Source organism: Myxine glutinosa, chromosome 8 (assembly GCF_964187855.1).
Source record: "Myxine glutinosa chromosome 8, kmMyxGlut1.1, whole genome shotgun sequence".
NCBI classification, from domain to species: domain Eukaryota; kingdom Metazoa; phylum Chordata; class Myxini; order Myxiniformes; family Myxinidae; genus Myxine; species Myxine glutinosa.
The window spans coordinates 69,196,810-69,213,147 of record NC_136268.1 but is presented as its reverse complement, the minus strand read 5'-3'; the positions used below and the strand labels follow the sequence as shown (position 1 = coordinate 69,213,147).

At 48.4% G+C, this 16,338-nt stretch overlaps 2 protein-coding genes and 1 non-coding gene across 3 annotated transcripts in view; all 3 read left to right on the top strand.

The window, feature by feature from the left end:
* CNOT4 (CCR4-NOT transcription complex subunit 4) overlaps nt 1–15,612 on the top strand; it is a 135,055-nt gene extending 119,443 nt beyond the window's left edge. The window contains exons 11-13 of the mRNA XM_078783372.1: nt 8,397–8,798; nt 11,090–11,296; nt 14,400–15,612. Of these exons, the coding sequence (XP_078639498.1) occupies nt 8,397–8,798; nt 11,090–11,296; nt 14,400–14,686 (896 nt within the window). The 3' untranslated portion in view covers nt 14,687–15,612. The remainder of the gene's footprint in view (nt 1–8,396; nt 8,799–11,089; nt 11,297–14,399) is intronic.
* Nucleotides 1,894–8,245, top strand: LOC144893190 (uncharacterized). Its single transcript, XM_078782830.1, has 3 exons — nt 1,894–1,939; nt 2,038–2,850; nt 8,220–8,245. The coding sequence occupies exons 2-3, from the start codon at nt 2,142–2,144 to the stop codon at nt 8,243–8,245; spliced, it is 735 nt and encodes a 244-aa protein (XP_078638956.1). The 5' UTR covers nt 1,894–1,939; nt 2,038–2,141.
* Nucleotides 11,411–11,483, top strand: TRNAT-GGU (transfer RNA threonine (anticodon GGU)). Its single transcript has one exon. It is a non-coding gene; the product is annotated as a tRNA-Thr (tRNA).
* Nucleotides 15,613–16,338: the final 726 nt, after the last annotated feature.

The following is a 16,338-nucleotide window of genomic DNA, read 5'->3' as shown; positions in this document are numbered from 1 at the left end:
CTTAACGAATTTGGGAGGTTCTTATGATTATTAAATTTTATCTTACTTTCCCACACGGGTAAAAAATCATCCATTTTATATAGGGTTGAAAATATATGGCAGGTAATCATTCATCCTGCGTGTTGTTGTCCCTATTTGTATTATAATTGTGTATACATATTAGAAGCGACTCAATCAACCGTCTAATTGTGTTAAATATATCTTGAAATATTTTGAAAATGGGTTCGGCCATTTTATATACCCTGACAAAAAAAATTCGAGAAAATTGTGAAATCTGAAAATTTGGAAAATTGGGAAAATTGAGAAAATGTGAAAAATGGGAAATAATTAATTAATTGGTCACTTCCGGTTTGTGGTGAGTCACCCTGTTTTTGAGTTGAGGTGATTTGGGGGTTTGGGGGATGTGGGGAGGGTGGGGGGGGGGGGGTGGGGGAGAGTTGTCTGGCCAGGAACCTACCGTATACATCTACTCCCAGGTATTCCTCATAGCAATGCCTTGATCAAGAAATTCATACAAGGACGAGTGAACAAAGTGTGCGATCTCAGAGATTCATCTGGGTCGAGGTGGAGACATGCTGGGGCAATTGCAACAATCCTAGCGTTCAGGTCTGTTCGACTTGTAGACCAGATTGTCTGAATTGTGATTCGGGAATTTCGACTGCTAAATATTGGTTGGGACGGTGCCGGTATTGTGGAGGATTTTCGGCTGGCTTTTCCCCTGTTTTTTTTTTTGTTTTTTTTTTTCCCCTTGAAATTAAAAAATCCTTTTCCCCTTTTCCCCTGAAATGAAGGTGCCCCCTCCCCCCCCCCCCCCCTGTTTGTTTAAGCAGTGATCACCTTCCCCTCTCTCACTTGGTAACGAAAGCTGGGATTCATGACCTCTACAGACAAAGACAAGCAGCACCATCCCTTTCAGGATCAACACGTATAGCAATGTGGTCAGAAAGGCTAGGACCCTGGTATCCGTCAGCTCCACTGTGGCCTGTGATGTACACATTACCTATCTATGGCCTATTGGCAGACATACAATGGAGATTAGCCCATTGGGTCCTCCCTTCCAATACCCTGGTACATCATTTCAACAGCTCGGTGCAAGTCACTTGTCCCTTCTGCGAGCACAAGGAGGACCTCTTTCACGCGTACGTGCGTGCAATGCAGAAGATAAACCTTCTTTTTTCTTTTCATAAACTGTCTTTTCCTTTCACTCCTCACATGTTTGTGTTTGGGGTACCCTTTAAGCCCTCATGCAGGGACTCTGGTGTTCTCCTCAACTTCCTTGTTGCTGTTGCAAAATATGGCATATATAAATAGAGGAAAATTAAAATTGGCAATGGTCGTAGGTCTGATGTCATGCTTATTTTCAAAGGGTTTGTAGCAGGAAGACTTCAGCTAGAATTTGACTATTACCTAAGTATGGAGAATGTTAAACTTTTTGAGAAAAAATGGTGCTATGGTAATGTTTTGTGCTTTGTGGATCAAAAGAAATTGGTGTTCACCTTGTAATGATTCATGGAAATATTTTTTTTTTTGGTTCTTCCTGTCTTTGGAATTGTTATCCTTTTCAAACTGGTTTTTTTGTGGATCAAATAAACCGTTTGCAAATTCAAATTCTCTCTCTCTCGTGCTCTCTCTCATGCTCTTCAACCAATCCCTACCCTCACTTCACATGGAACCACAACTGACTGCTCATGAGAAGTGTGAATGTCTCAATTTTGTTTGCATTCAAATCTCACATACCTAAATGCTCCTGGATACTGTCTTTCTCAGCTGAGAAAGTGGAAATATTTTGGCAACTGTAGTGAAATCGTATTCGTACTGAACCCGGGGTGATGCTCGCTGCTCGTTGACACCGCTAGGGGCGTGACTATAAGACCCGCTGCTGCGGACGGTGCTCCGAGACTTCTCCTGTGACACGTTACATCTGTTAGACTCGCTAACGGTACGCCTGCATAGAATATCCAGCTTGCTTGCATTGAATGTTATGAATGGACCCATGTGATGTCACATCGTATACTTATTGTATTTCCTACTTTACAGGATGATGTTATGATCTAAATGCAATTAAACCAACCCGTTGGACTAAAGTTGTGTGGACCTGATTGGTTTTCCACAACACTTAATTGCATTTAAGATCTACCGACATGGCTGGCAACAAGACGCTGACGGTGTCCGTATTCTGCGCCGACCCGCAAGCCCCGGATGGTGGATTGCAACTGAAGCACTGGCTCAGAACATTGGAGAATATTTTGGATGAGCCTGAGACCGCGCCGACGGCTGCCGCGAAGCTAGCAACCCTACATTCAAAAATCGACTACCGGGTGTACAACTCTATCGCTCAATGCGCGACGTATGACCTCTCCATCGCGGAGCTCAAACGGCTGTACATAAAGGAAAAAAGCCCGGTGTATGCACGATATTTGCTGCAAACGCGACGTCAGCAACCCAACGAGGCGATGGACCACTACGCCCAGGAGCTCCGGCAGCTCTTGCTGGACAGCGTCAGGGAGCCACGGACTCCCGCGCAGGCTCAGGATGATCGTCTTTTAGATGCCTTCATTGCAGGGGTCTCCTCCCAGGAACTAAGGCTCAAGCTCTTAGAGAAGACCGACCTGACCTTTGCTACGGCACTCGAGCAAGGGACAGTATACACTGAAGCGCGGATGCAATCGAACACCTATGATCGCACGCGCCTCTTGGCGGGCACCACACTACACGCCCGGCCAGAGAGTGCTACCGCCGAGGACGCGGATCCGCTCGCTGAACTCCGGGATGCTCCGGAGGAAGACCCAGCCCTGACGGCTGCCGTTACGACCAGACCCAAGGCCTTACGCGGGGCCGCATGCTTTTTCTGTGGGGGGGCCTCGCCATGCCCGGGTCGTGTGTCCGGCACGAGACGCTATATGCCATTCGTGCTCGCAAAAGGGACATTACGCGAAAGTGTGCAGGAAAACGGCACGCGGCTCGCGGCTCATTGACTCGCGCGGTCGCGGCGACCTTGAATGGGCTCATTGCGGAGCCCGCGAGCCGAGCCCGAAACCCGGCGCCTTACCCGACTTCGAAGGGGAGGGCCCCTCTCTGCGGGCCCCTGGGCGCTCAGACGTCCTTGGCGGGCGTCACCGGACAGCCACCACCGTCTCATCCTCCATCGGGCACGAAGTACGTGTCCTTGACCAAACTCCGGGCCACGCAAGGGGCTTTGAAGCCTCGCCAAGCCCCAGCAGAACGCTCTCCTCGTGTCGTCCACGAGCTAACGGCGGCCCACGCCCCGACAAAGGCGATTTCAAATACTACGGAGGCCTTTTGCTGCCAAAAGTGTCAAAAGGCGATTTCGAATACTACGGAGGCCTTTTTCTGCCAAAAGTGTCAAAAGGCGATTTCAAATACTACGGAGGCCTTTTCCCGTCAGAATTGTCAGATTTTGAATCGCGAAACACCGGAATGCTTGGGAAAGCCCTCTGATGGCGTTAATGGATTCCCCATGGTCAACGCAGACTCCGGCCACGACCGCAAAACTGCTGCTGGCGTAGGATCCACCCGCGAGGCTGGTCCGACCCATTCGGGAGGCTCAGTCCCGCTCCCAGCAGCCTCATCTGGCCTGGCTCAAGCCCTTATTCCCCTCATGGTCGAAGGCCATTGTGTTCGGGCCTTGGTGGATACAGGGTCTACGGATAGTTTTATCGACCAGCGACTTGTGCTCAGGCATGGATGGCGGATCTGGAGGTCTACGAGACGGATCTTCATGGCTTCCCAGGGGCTTCGACTCAGCACGAAGGGGGAATGCCGATTGAAACTCGTGCTAAAGGGACGGGTTTTCCCTGATGTACACCTTATGGTTTTACCCGCATTATGTGCTGATATTCTGTTAGGACACGATTTTCTTAAGCTGCATGGACGTCTGGTAATGGAGTTTGGTGGGCCTGACACGCTTGTTGTGGGGGCGGACGACGCGCTTGCGGTGTGCGCCCTAGCGCAAATGGACGTCCAGCCGCTTTCGCTGTTCCCCAATCTAACCTCCGACTGCACCCCTGTCGCGGTGAAATCACGGCGCTACTCTCGCGCAGACATGCAATTCATTGCGGACGAAACGGCTCAGCTCTTGAAAGACGGCATCATAGAACCTAGTAGGTCGCCGTGGCGCGCCCAGGTCTTGGTGGTGCGCAGCGAGGCCCATCGCAGACGCATGGTAATCGACTATTCCCAAACGATTAACCGCTTTACACAGCTGGATGCCTACCCCCTTCCGGGGATGGACGCGCTAGTGCAACAGGTGTCCCAGTATTCGGTCTATAGCACTCTCGATCTCCGTAGTGCGTACCACCAGATCCCTATCTCTAGGGCGGATCGTATCTATACCGCATTTGAGTCGGGGCAGCGGTTGTACCAATTTACGCGATTGCCTTTTGGGGTAACGAACGGGGTCGCTTGTTTCCAGAGGGCCATGGATGACCTCGTTGCGCGGGAGCACTTAACCGATGTTTTCGTCTACCTCGATAATCTTACGGTTTGTGGATATGACCAAGGGCACCATGATGCTAATCTGAAGCGCTTCCTTGAGGTCGCGCAGCGGTATCACTTAACTATGAACGAGGATAAGTGCCAATACTCCCTACGCACGATAGATCTTCTGGGGTACACCGTGACCCATGGCTCTGTCGCTCCGGATAAGGAGTGTCTGCGACCTTTGCTCGACATGGCCCCTCCCTGTGATCGGGCGTCCCTGAAGCGCGCCATTGGGCTGTTCGCCCATTACTCCAAATGGGTGCAAAGTTTCTCCGCGAAACTTCGCCCCCTCGTGGCCTGCGACACCTTCCCCCTGAGTCCGGCCGCATTGGCGGCCTTTGAAGGCCTTAAGGCCGACATCGCCCGAGCCGCCGTGGCGACAATCGACGAGAGCGGCTCGTTCGTCCTCGAAAGTGACGCCTCGGATCAGGCCATCGCGGCGACCCTCTCCCAAAGGGGGCGTCCCGTGGCTTTCTTTTCACGGACTCTTACCACCGCTGAGCGGAGACACTCGTCCGTTGAAAAGGAAGCGTATGCGATCGTCGAGTCTATTCGGCGATGGCGCCCGTTCTTACTCGGGCGGAGCTTCCAAATCATCACGGACCAGCAAAGCGTTGCGTTCATGTACGACACCTTACACGCCCAGCGCATTAAGAATGAGAAAATCACTCGCTGGCGTATCGAACTCGCCGACTTCTGTTACACCATCAAATATCGCCCGGGGAAGGATAACCAGGCCGCCGATGCCTTATCACGACCGGCTACATGTGCGGGTATCACCTCTTTGGAGGGCCTACGGGTGCTGCATGCCACTGCGGGCCATCCCGGCGTAACGCGTTTCGCTCATTTTGTGCGGTGTGGGAATCTCCCATATTTGATTGACGATATCCGCCGTATCTGTCGCGACTGCGCTATCTGCGCGGAAATCAAACCGCGTTTCTATAACCCTCCCATGGGGACTCTGGTGAAGGCTACACGCCCGTGGGAACGCTTGGCGATGGATTTCAAGGGCCCATTGCCGGTGTCGAGCGGCTCTCGCCATCTGCTCACTATCGTTGATGAGTACTCGCGATTCCCCTTTGCTTATACGTGCGCGGACATGACTGCTGCCACGGTGATGCGGTGCTTACAGAACTTGTTCTCAATGTTCGGTTACCCGGCCTATGTCCATACCGACCGGGGTGCGGTCTTCTTGTCTCAGGAGGTGCACGGCTATCTGCTCCAAAATAACATTGCTTCTAGTTACACCACGCCGTACAGACCTCAGGCTAATGGGCAGATCGAACGCTTCAACGGGATTATCTGGAGGGCCGTCATGCTCAACCTCCGGACCCTCGGCCGGGGCCTCGATAAATGGGCTTGGTCGCTACCTGCGGCGTTGAACTCGATCAGGGCTCTCCTGAGTACGGCAACCAACCAAACTCCCCACGAGCGACTTTTCCACCACCCCAGGAGCTCGGGGTGTATACGGTCTTTGCCCAGTTGGCTCGCTGGGCCCGGGCCGGCCTACCTTAAACGGGCGGTTCGCGCGAGCAAGTACGACCCCCTAGTGGACAAAGTGCAGATTCTCCAGGCTAATCCTGAGCATGCTCGTGTGATGACGACTGATGGCCGTGAGACTACTGTCTCCGTCCGTCACCTTGCCCCTTGCGGGGTCGCCGACCTAAGTAGGGAATCGGACGAACCGATCGAACCCATCTATGAGACTATGGCCTCTCCCGACGCTCCCATCGCCGAAAGTCTGCCGACCCTCCCCTCGCCGAGACTACCTGGGCCCGACGACTTGGAGTTACCCCCTTCGTCACCCGACCCTGTTGGCGCCTCCGACGCCGGGGACACAGGGATACGTGATGCCGTACCCGGGGAATTTCGGACGCGTGCTGGCAGAGAAATTCGCCGCCCGGCCCGATACGGTTGGGTCGACTGATGTTCCACCCTGTTCGTGCTGACGCTCACTCGCTTCTAGCCGCACTGCCGTATAATTCTGACGGGGGGGAGAATGTAGTGAAATCGTATTCGTACTGAACCCGGTGTGATGCTCGCTGCTCGTTGACACCGCTAGGGGCGTGACTATAAGACCCGCTGCTGCGGACGGTGCTCCGAGACCTCCTGTGACACGTTACATCTGGTAGACTCGCTAACGGTACGCCTGCATAGAATATCCAGCTTGCTTGCATTGAATGTTATGAATGGACCCATGTGATGTCACATCGTATACTTATTGTATTTCCTACTTTACAGGATGATGTTATGATCTAAATGCAATTAAACCAACCCGTTGGACTAAAGTTGTGTGGACCTGATTGGTTTTCCACAACAGCAACCTCGAACTCCAATTCACAACGGGCCTGGATGCCATCTGCTCCCGTGCTCCAAAATCCTCCTCTGCTGCTCTTGGATATTCTCTTTTGCTTTGGTCACCTGATCATTTGCCTGAGGTCACCCATTCGTCTATTTGGAAGTTAGCTAACATCGCTGCATTACAGAATGAATATCCCCGAGGGGGTTAACGGTCATCTCTTGATCGAGTAGAAGGGCTGCATTGGGTTTCAGAGCAATTGGTTTGTAAATAAGGGACGAGTTTGGATCCGAAGTTTCAGGGGATAACTCCTCCCCTCGCCGTCTCGGCTTCCCCTTCGTCCCATGCCCTCTCAGCTTCCCCTTAGTCCCGCACCCTTGCAGCTACCCCCCTTCGTCCCATGCCCTCTCAGCTTCCCCTTTGTCCCGAACCCTCTCAGCTTCCCCTTTGTCCCACGCCATCTCAGCTTCCCCTTTGTCCCACGCCATCTCAGCTTCCCCTTTGTCCCACTCCATCTCAGCTTCCCTTTCGCCCACCTCCTCTCAGCTTCCCTTTCGCCCACCTCCTCCTCTCAGCTTCCCTTTCGCCCACCCCTCCTCTCAGATTGCCTTTCACCCACCCCATCCTCTCAGCTTCCCCTTCCCCCCAGCCCCTCCTCTCAATTGCCTTTTGCCCACCCCTCCTCTCGGATTGCCTTTCGCCCACCCCTCCTCTCGGATTGCCTTTCGCCCACCCCTCCTCTCGGATTGCCTTTTACCCACCCCTCCTCTCGGATTGCCTTTCGCCCACCCCTCCTCTCGGATTGCCTTTCGCCCACCCCTCCTCTCGGATTGCCTTTCGCCCACCCCCTCCTCTCGGATTGCCTTTCACCCACCCCCTTCTCTCAGCTTAACTTTCGCCCACCCCTCCTCTCAGCTTTCCTTTCGCCTACCCCCTCCTCTCAGCTTCCCTTTTGCCACCCCCTCCTCTCAGCTTCCCTTTTGCCCACCCCCTCCTCTCAGCTTCCCTTTTGCCCACCCCTTCCTCGCAGCTTCCCTTTTGCCCACCCCCTCCTCTCAGGTTCCCTTTTGCCCACCCCCTCCTCTCAGCTTCCCTTTTGCCCACCTCCTCCTCTCAGCTTCCCTTTTGCCCACCTCCTCCTCTCAGCTTCCCTTTTGCCCACCTCCTCCTCTCAGCTTCCCTTTCACCCACCACCTCATTTCAGCTTCCTCTTGAAAGATAAGGTGATAGGACAGTCAAGTTCTTATTTTGATCCAGAAATATTGCATCTACTCGGTGGTTAAAAAACATTTCTGATTGATTGGAATCGTATAGCACCATATGATAATGACATATTGCTCGGCTTTGCTTGTCTTGATGAGGGCTCGGCCCTGTTTGTGGTATAGTAATTGGTTTACGACACCTGTGTACAATTTCAAAGTTGTGTTTGATGCTGATGATTATTAAGATAACACACTGTTCAGTACTCTGCTTTAAACTGGCCATTCCCCACGTTCATTACCAGTGGGCGCACCAGCACATAGTGAGTGTCCTGAATGGATTTTTGTACTGTGCAGATGAAATGATTGTTTTTTTTTTGTGGTGATGTTTGCTACAGAAACTATGCCTGTGGATTCCAGTACAGACTGGCAAGCAGCTTTTGGATTTGGAGCTTCCACGCAGCAGGAAGATGACCTTGGGTTTGACCCATTCGACGTCACTAGCAAAGCACTCGCCGACCTGATGGAGAAGGAACTCCGGGTTGCAGGCCAAGAGGTTTTGGGACATTTTCCTCTGAGACATAATGGGACAGCAGACTGTCACAATGGCCTCCATACTGCTGGTTCATCACATGTACACCTTCACCCCCATTTTCAGAGCACTGGGTTTGCCCCCCACCTTGCTCCTGGGCCTTCACGTGGTTTGGCTACGCACCCCTGGTCATCAAGTTCACGAATTCACCAACCAGGGAACCTAGTAGACCTTCCCATGACTTCTACACAGTCTGTATTAAGTACAGGTAAGTTGCTATCTGAGATAAGACTTTTAAAAGCTGGTTATTTATTTATTTTGAACTAGTAGAAGCCCGTGATAAAAATACCATGATATAAAAAATACTGCCGGTTCATCACATCGGGGAAGACCCCGATTCTTTATGTAAATGTGTATCCCATAACACCACCCATTGGTATCCGGTATTACAAATCATCATGTATAAATAAATTTCAAACAACTTGATAATATGTATTACTGATAATATGTATATATTCATGCTGTTGAAACCAAAGCGTTCAGAATCATTGGAATCTCCCGCGATGAAGCTAACTCCAAGGGCCTTTCACTCACTCACTGCAGGCAGGTTGGTGGTCCTTCCGTCTTCTACTGACTCCTCTCTGGCCTTGCCCCCCCAGCTCTCTCTGGGCTCTGCTCTGTCCCCCAAATATTCCTACAGGTCGCACAAGATCTGCCTGCAACCCTCTTATGGTTAAACTGCCAAAATCAAGACTCTCTGCTCACCTTCACTCCTTCATTCCTCTTTTCTCCCGCCTCTGGAACAAACTCCCTCACTCTCTTCAATCCCACTCCACCCTCCAGGTCTTTAAAACAGCTGTTCACCACCATCTCTTATCTTCCCCCATCCAAAACTTGATCTTTTCTACCCCCGCTAATTTCACCCAAAATCCTACTTTTTTTTTTTTTTGAAATACCAACTTCTGTCCTGGAAGTCCTTGGTCCCCTTGTGTTTTATACCTCTCCCCCCCCCCCCCTTCCCACGCCTCCTCCCCCCAAGCCCTCTCCCTCCCACACTTCTCCCTGCTCTCAAATGTGTGTTTGTGTGCTTCCCCTTCTCTCCCCATCTTGTCTTCCACTCCCTCTTTTTATATATTTTGTTTGGTTGATTTGTTTGTGAAATAAATGTTAGCTCTTTCACGAGCCTCGATTCAATATCCAAAAAAAACAAAGAAAACTGTGATGATGAAATTTGATTGAGAAAAATTCAAAATGTTTAATTTCACCCATTTTATGCGGTTGAAAACGCAAAACATCCAACATGGCTTTGCAGTGAAGTGGAAGTGATTTTGCTCACGCCATATACAGTGCCTATAGAAAGTCTGCACCCCCTTTCAAAATTTTCACCTCATGTTGCCTTATAACCTGGAATTAAATTGCATTAAATCACTTTTTCCACCTTTTATTTACATATTGTAACCCACAACTTCCAAGTTAAAAACAAATTCTGCAAATTTCAGTGTTGTGGTGAGAAACTTGTGCACATATCTCTTAATTAGGAACACAAGATCGGTCCTGACAAACGTCCGGTACATATCGCCATGGAAAGGATAGTCATCACGAAGGTTTGAAGGACGAATCAAACCTACTGTGTCAAACACATACCTGGCTGTGCAACCTCGAGTAATCTTCATCTCTCGCCGTCTGCTCACGTCAGTCAACAAGGATGTGCAGCCCACCTCACAAATTAGCAAAGTTATATATGAGTTTAAGTGCCGATGTGAAGCTCGGTACATGGACCGAACAACCCAAAAGTTGGCTGATCGTATCAAACAGCATATCCCCCTGGCGATTCGAGGAAAGAACTTGGGAGTTGGGACTCAACCTGTAGGAGCATGCAAGAACATTCAAGGACCGTCGGCCATTTCTTCGTCTTCTGCCATTGCACGGCACTTGGCTGCCAACCCTGATTGTGCAGACCAATACAATGCAGATACATTTTAGATATTGAGCCGAGGTCGCAGTACGTTACATCTACGTATGTTAGAAGCAACCTTCATCCATTACACGGACCTCTATATTGTGTCGTCAAAAGGAATTTGTGCATTCTCTCGTTCTCTTTCAACATGGAAAGATTAAAGGTGTTGCCCCGACCGCTGTCCATGGTTTGCAAAAGTCGAGTCCCCGGCTTTGGTGGATCCCCATCATCATCCCTCCCTCCAAGATCCATGCAAGTGGTGAGTCATCACTAACAACTCCGCTCCAGCCAAACGGAGCCAGGGATAGTGGTGACTGAGTCAACCAATGGGCGTTCAGAATACCATTTACGTCATGACTGATGAACCAAACGTTGGTGCTGTTACATAGGCATGCTTATAAATGCATGATCCCTCACCTGTTCTGGTCTTTTGCTGTGAATCACCTTCAGTACAGCACGAAAAGCTTCAGTTATTGTTATTTATTTTCTTGTATTTTAAATTTCTCATTTTGGCAAAAGCATGTTTTGTTCTGCTTTATTGAAGGTATTGTGTTCCTGGTACGTTTGTCATCGTTCATGGAGCCTGCGTGTGCTGTGCTCAGGTGTAAGAAGCACTGGATCCACCCCAGAACCGGTGAGCCAGAAAATGTGGCAGGATAGCCTGCGAGCACTGCTGCCAAATGTGAACATCAACTTTGGTGCACCTGCTGCTTCCTGCAGCCTTCCCTCACATCTTTCCTCACCTTGTGGCAAAACTCCGGTGGGATGGCCGAGGGATAGCGGCTGGATGGACCCTGCTATCATCACAGGTAACTAAATCCCAATATTGCAATTTTTCAATACGAGAAACACATATCTTGAGAGAGTGGCAAGGGAGAGTGACTGCAAATTGGAGGTGGAAAATTGCATGCTTGGTCCGGGTCACCCAGATAGCTCAGATGGCAGAGCACTGGTATGGTACACCAGAGGACCTGGGTTCAATTCCTGGTCTGGGCATGTAATTTTCCCACATATATCAATTTAATTATTTAATCCTGTTCATTAATGTAATTGTTTCACTACCCAATGGTGTTTATAATAGAGGACATGTATTTGTCCCCCCCCCCCCCCCCCCCCATTGGAGGAAGACCCTCTCGTGATCAGACCATTGGTGCTCCTATGGTTGGCAGCGAGTGCCCTGGAAGCATTGATGGAAAGAGTGGCAATTCTATGTGTGGGAAAATTGCATGTTTGGTCAGGGTCACCCAGATAGCTCAGATGGCAAAGCATTGGCATGGTTCGCTCGAGGCCCAAGGTTCAATTCCTGGTCTGGGCATGTAATTTTTCCACATGTAGCAATTTCATTGTTTATAATCCTGTTCATTAATGTAATTAGCAGATGAGATAATTCACCCACATCTTGTGACAATTCCACATTTTCACATGAAAGTAAAAATCTTAAGTTGTAGGTAGTCAACTGGCCATCCTAAATTTGGAGGATGTTTGTTTCCAGCACACCCAGAGTACAAGCAGCACTTTCAACTTATTTCTTCCAGTGATCAAGAGTGCATAAAATACAGATCACATGTGTAAATTGGCCAAGTATTTTTTGATCCTTAAATATTTCCATACAAAGTTACTTTTTATAAAACTGTAAACTGCTGGCATTTGTAATACACACTCCTTCTCGGAGCGGCACCTACACATTGTATAATTACATGGAGAATTTGCGAAGTCCCTACCCTCCTCTCCCCTCCCCCCTCACCCCCCCCCCCCCCCCCTGGCCTCCTGAACCCCGGCAACCATGCAGGGGCACACTAAAAGTATAACCACCAAGTCGACTCATTCTGCAGTTTAGGAGTGTCATAAGTCAAACGCACACATACAATGCCTTCAGAAAGTAGTCACACCCCTTGACTTTTTTCACATTTTGTTGTTAGAGCCTAAATTTAGAATTGATTAAATTGAGAAGTTTTGTCACTGATCTACACATAATACCCCATAATGTCAATGGAATATATATATTTTATAAATCCTTACAAAATAATTAAAAATGAAAAGCTGAAATGTCTTAAGTCAACCAGTATTCAACACCTTTGCTTTGACACTCCAAATTGAACTCAGATGTATCCAATTTCTTTGATCATCCTTGAGATGTCTCTACAACTTCATCGGAGTCAACCTGTGGCCAATTAAATTAATTTGACATGATTTAGAAAGAAACACACCTTTCTATACCAGGTCCCACAGTTGACAGTGAGTGTCAGAGCAGATACTCTACCATAAAGTCCAAGGAACTGTCCGTAGAACTCAGAGGTAGAATTGTGAGGAGGCATAGATCCTGGGAAAGGTATAAAACCATGTATAGTGTTGAAAGTTCCCAAGAGCACAGTGAGCTCAATCATTGGGGAATGGAAAGAATATGGACCACCCAGACTCTCTCTGGAGCTGGCCGCCCAATCAAACTGAGCAACCGGACAAGGAAGACCTTGGTGAAGGAGATGCCCAGAAACCAATGACCACTCTGACAAAACTACATAGTTCATTGGCTGAGATGGGAGAAACTGCCAGAAGCCCAACAGTTTCTGCAGCACTTCACAAGTCTAGGCTGTCTGCGAGAGTGGCCAGACGGAAGCCACTCCTGAAAAAAGGCACATGACAGTATGCCTGGAGTTTGTAAAAAGGCACGTGAAAGACTGAGAGAGCATGAGGCAAAAGATTCTGTGGTCTGATGGAATAACATACTGAGGCATAGATATTGACACGTTATTCTCTTGAGCGGTTCGACTCGGAAGAATGAAGGGACAAGACCCCTTAACCTTTCCCATAAATGTTTAGTTACAACACAATCTCCCAGTCGTACACAGAAACAGAACGACTTGACTGGCATGCACAGGTCCTCAACACAGGGTAGAAAAATGCTACAAATGATACGAACACAAATGGGGGTTTGTTCCTTAATTCTAACAGCTAACCTCCCCCTGACTTCCTTTTCCTCACATGAATATAACAGTGCTGTAACATTCTTGAACTGTGGCAGAGTCTCAAACTTTGAAATGTAATTATATTGTTGTAACATACTTTTGGCAAATGGAAATACACAGGTAATATTGTATTTAGGTGTAACCTACATTACTCTTACTAGGGCATGCCCGTACGTGGGTGCAATGCCCGTACGTGGGTACGTGGGTACGTGGGTGTGAGTACGGTGACAATCCCCCCCCCCTCTATTTACATGAAATGGTTTGGTCCATGAAATGTTTTGGTCCATTCGCAACGCCAAAGCGAACGGCGAACGCTTTACATGAAATGGTTTGGTCCATGAAATGTTTTGGTTTCATTCGCAACGCCAAAGCGAACGGCGAACGGCTTGCGAGTACAGTGACAATCCCCCCCCCCCCCCCCCCCTCTATTTACATGAAATGGTTTTTATTAGTTTTAAAACATAGTTTAACGCCAACATAGCGCCAACATAGTTTGCAAACGTGAAATAAATGAATACGCTCTCAAATGTGCCATCCGAGGCAGAGTGTGTTCGCCACGTTCGGCACCACGCGATAGCTCGCTGCTCTCTGATTGGTTGAATCGTTTTTTGGACATAGCTCGGTAAGTAATTGTCCGATTAATATGAAACCTTGAAAAGGCACATCCTCGGGTCCCCAGCAATATACCTGGCAAGTTTAAAGTATATCGGACCCGTGGTTGTCGAGAAACAGCGGTCACAGACAAACAAACAAACACACAGAGATTACTGGAATTATAGATAGATGTTTCTGTGATGGTGAATCCCAGTTTCCAGGTCCATGTTGTAATTGGTTTCTAATCTGGGGTTGTGGTGTTGGTGTTTGGATGGTGTTTAATTTCGACCAGGTGTCTTGGGCGAGCATTAACCTCGATGTTTATCTGATCGAACCTGGCATGACTCCTTTTCAGGAATTCCAGCACAACAAACAGAAAGCTGCCCAGAGGAGAGTCCACCACACTGGCTCAAGTCATTGCAGACTCTTACAGAAGGAGAAAGCCCATTGTCCCCTTCACACACTACCCCACCTACATCATCGTCTCCATTTACTCTGCACAGGCCAGCAGCCTGGAGCTCTACGTTGTTGCCCTTCTCTGGTCTCGCTACGGCAACCACAACCCAAGTTCCACCACCTGGTTTCCAGCCCACTTTGTTGTCTGCCAGCAAAGAACGACCCGATTTCATAACTAACCATTAGGTCATTCGCACAGGCTACTTGGAGTCGCTGCCTATTCTTGGCTAAAATTTTTTCGTTCCCTGGCCATTTCTGAGCGCCTTTTGGTTTAGCAACTTAGACGTCGCTTCCCAGCACCGGTTGATTTTTGTTTTTCCATTTGATCTTTAGTTTGCCCTTTTGGACGTGTTGGACTGTGATATTGCTGAATCGACACCCAGAGCTCATTGGGGTAAATTTCTGTCCCCTTTGGTCCTTAACCCTTCACAATGTGAAACATCACAAGCATTTGTTTGAGCTATTTGGTCATGCATGGTTGGTTGGTTGGTTGGTTGGAATGTTAACTTCCATTGGATTTTTGTTGTCATCTTGTTAATTTAACATGACTTCGTTTTGTTGAAGGTTATATCAGCTAGCCTGCTTTGACCATGGAGGGTACATTGTCTGAGCCACGATGTGATTTGTGGATTTTGTTTTCTTTCATTCCGTACTTGAGGCGAACAAAATGCGAGTCACCCCTCAATTTGCAGCTGTCATGGTTCGTGTGACCCAAAATGCTGTTTTGTAATCTACATGAAGGGGTACAAGTTGGTTCTGGAAAGTCTGCGCCACCCAGTTTCTTAGATTTTTTTTTTTTTTTTGTGTGCACCGGTCCTTCAAGGCTTGACCGATTTTACTGGGTCACCAGGTGTTGCCACGTTGCAGTCGAATACATTCAAGGCGATTTGTAAGTTCCAGTTATGCCAAATCAATTACTTTGTTTACTCGATTTCAATTGAGCCAATGAAATTTGCTGTCGATTCATCTGCCCATTCATGTTCAAACAGGTATACTTATCCCTACCCTTGCCCCAGCAACCTTCCCTCCGCATTACGCCCTAACCAATGTTTACCAACGTCATAATTTATGTTCAATGCAATAAACACTGCAATGACTGCACAGCCAAGTAATACCAGGTGTGTTGGGTGGTTGTAATGACTTTACCAAAGTATTTTGTTGTTGTTTTTGGATGTATGATAATCACGTTTTGTACATTTTGTCTTTGAGTGGTACAACATTGTAATATTACAAGTGATTAGGCCAAGGTCGAGCGCAGCGAGGTCGAAGCCGACTTTTCCTCTTGCGTGAAACCCCCTGTAGAAAACGGATGCCTGCAGAAAACGGATTTTGGAACGCAAGCCACATTTTCCATCTAATTATCAGGTAACTTTGTATGAAGCTTTTACAATTGCACACATTTCTTATTTAATCACCTTAGCTGTGGGATGGCTTTGAAGACCATAAAATATAAGTTGAGTCTTTCCTTCGTGTTGGGAAAGAAGGTGCACAGAGCATATTGCACTTTCTAGGAGGGATTGTTGGAGACCAAATTTTCCAAGCTCTAATCGAAAAAAACTGGGAAAAGGCAGAAAACCCACAATCAATTTCCCACAATTAACTACAATTGCTCTGTTCCTGAATGCAAATCAGACTCGTGTAAATGGAGAAGGTATGACATATCAATGGATGATGGGTGTTAAGGTCGTATCATTTCCTGTTTATATAAGCAAGTGGTGGCAGACACACACATGCTCTTTTCTACTTTTAGCATCTTGTGGCCCTTGGAACAAGCAAATTATGTATTTATAGCAGCCCTCAGTTCCAAAAGTGATTATGGTAAATATTATTTTTCAACT

Excerpts from the sequence above, each read along its gene's own strand:
- LOC144893190 (XM_078782830.1), top strand. The coding sequence starts at position 2,142 with ATGGCTGGCAACAAGACGCTGACGGTGTCCGTATTCTGCGCCGACCCG. Across the intron at positions 2,851-8,219 it reads CGGGGCCGCATGCTTTTTCT|TTGTGTTTGATGCTGATGAT; the intron begins GTGGGGGGGCCT and ends ACAATTTCAAAG.